The 1758-nt window shown below is 62.7% G+C and overlaps 1 protein-coding gene across 1 annotated transcript in view; it reads right to left on the reverse strand.

The window, feature by feature from the left end:
• The window catches only part of FAH (fumarylacetoacetate hydrolase (fumarylacetoacetase)), a gene marked incomplete at its 3' end in the record, with an annotated part of 26972 nt that overhangs the window by 6130 nt on the left and 19084 nt on the right, over positions 1 to 1758 (reverse strand). Inside the window, exon 12 of the mRNA XM_005858281.2 lies at positions 993 to 1110. Within this exon, the coding sequence (XP_005858343.2) occupies positions 993 to 1110 (118 nt within the window). The remainder of the gene's footprint in view (positions 1 to 992; positions 1111 to 1758) is intronic.

A 1758-nucleotide genomic window follows, 5' to 3' on the forward strand; every position in this document is an offset into this window, starting at 1 on the left:
ACCGGAGGGAGGACAGCCCGTCGCAGCTGCAGGGGCCTTCGAGGTGGGACTCCCCAACCCCCCTCACGGGCCCACAGAAACACACCGGGGGGCTGCACAGCTTCCCGCGTGGGTTTGGGTTTAGCCTGAAGCGAGAGGCCCGAGTTCAAAGCCTGGCTTCCCCACCGACCGGCCCCGTGACCTTGGGTCCCCCCCGAAGACTCAGTTTCCCCATCTGTGAAATGGGTCAGTGAGCAAGCACAGCCGTCAGGATGAGATGGACACACAGAAAACTGAGCTCAGCCCTCTCACCTGGGAACAGGAGGAACGGCCCCTGCCTCTCAGGCACATGACGATCCGATGAAATGCCCCCGCGTAGCTCCCCCCAAGCACATGCTCGCCCACAGAGTAGATGCCCCACAGGCGTTAGTGCCATTCATTGAATCCCACCCACTGACCAAGGATATTTTGAGGGGAAGGCAGAGAGGAAGGTCTGGCACATCTAGACAAGAGTTAGAGGAGAGAAGGCAGCCAAGCGCTGAGAGGGCAGAAAGAAGGGAACATCTGAGCTGGGCGTTGACGGGTGTGTAGGAGTTCTCCGGGAAGGGCATGCCAGACGGAGGGAACAGCATGTGCAAAAGGCACAGACTGTGTTTGCTTCCTGAATGCAGACGGTGATGACATCCTCTTACTCCGCCCCCCCACTCGGTCCCGGTGGGCAAAGCTGGCCCTCACTGTCCCCTCCCCCGTCTCACAGACACCCGGACCTGGGTCTCTGCTAAGTCCAGATGGATGGCGACCTGACATTGTTTTTTCGCTCTGCGCAGGGAGCCGGGGGCAGAGCAGGGCATCCGGGGCCTTTGTGGTCTGGGAGGGTCCGATGGAGAACCCCTGGGACCCCAGGCTGGGATGAGGGACAGAGCGAGCAGACACTGGGGATGCCGGAGGGGGCCGAGCCAGCCAGAGGGCCGCCCAGCCGACGGACAGCGCACACAGGCCGGAGACGCCCGCACCTGTGATGATGACTTCGTCCCCGTCCTGCAGAAACCGCCGCGTCTGCCCGTTGCCCAGCTCGATGGGCTGCGTGCCTCGCCAGGACAGCTCCAGCATGGAGCCGAAGCTTTCTGGCTCCTGCGGACAGAAAAGGGAGCAGGTGTCACAGGGCCCCGCGGGCGTGGCTCCGTGGCTGAGCGTCGACCTGCGAACCAGGAGGTCAGGGTTCGATTCTGGTCAGGGCACAGGCCCGGGTTGCAGGCTGGATCCCCAGAGTGGGGTGTGCAGGAGGCAGCCGATCCATGATTCTCTCATCATTGATGTTTCTCTCTCTCTCTTCCTCGCTGAAATTAATTTTAAAAAAATATTTTTTAAAAAAGAAAAAGAAGAGAAACAAAGAAAGAGTCACAGGGACCCACCTCTGGGTGAGCCTGTCAGCTCTGGCACAGACAAGGCCTGGGAGCCCGGGGCAGGGGCGGGGATCTGGGCCCCCCCCAGACCCTGCCTCGGTGGAACCACACAGGAAAGCCCTCGGGGGGTGCCAGGCCCTGCCCCCCACTGGGGACAAGAGGCTGCAGTCAGGACCTGGCCGGAAGGGACCCCCCCCAGCAAGGCACCATCTCTGGGGTTCTGAGACCCTACCCTGGCCTGACAGTGGCACGGGGATGGGGGTGGGGTGGGGCGGGGAGGGGAGACCACAGCAGCCAGGCCACCCCATCCTGGGAGCACGCAGTGTGGGACGGTGACACCACACACTCAGGCTGCTTCTCCCCCCCCCCCCCCACC

Source organism: Myotis brandtii, unplaced genomic scaffold, assembly GCF_000412655.1.
Source record: "Myotis brandtii unplaced genomic scaffold, ASM41265v1 scaffold1166, whole genome shotgun sequence".
Taxonomy (NCBI): domain Eukaryota; kingdom Metazoa; phylum Chordata; class Mammalia; order Chiroptera; family Vespertilionidae; genus Myotis; species Myotis brandtii.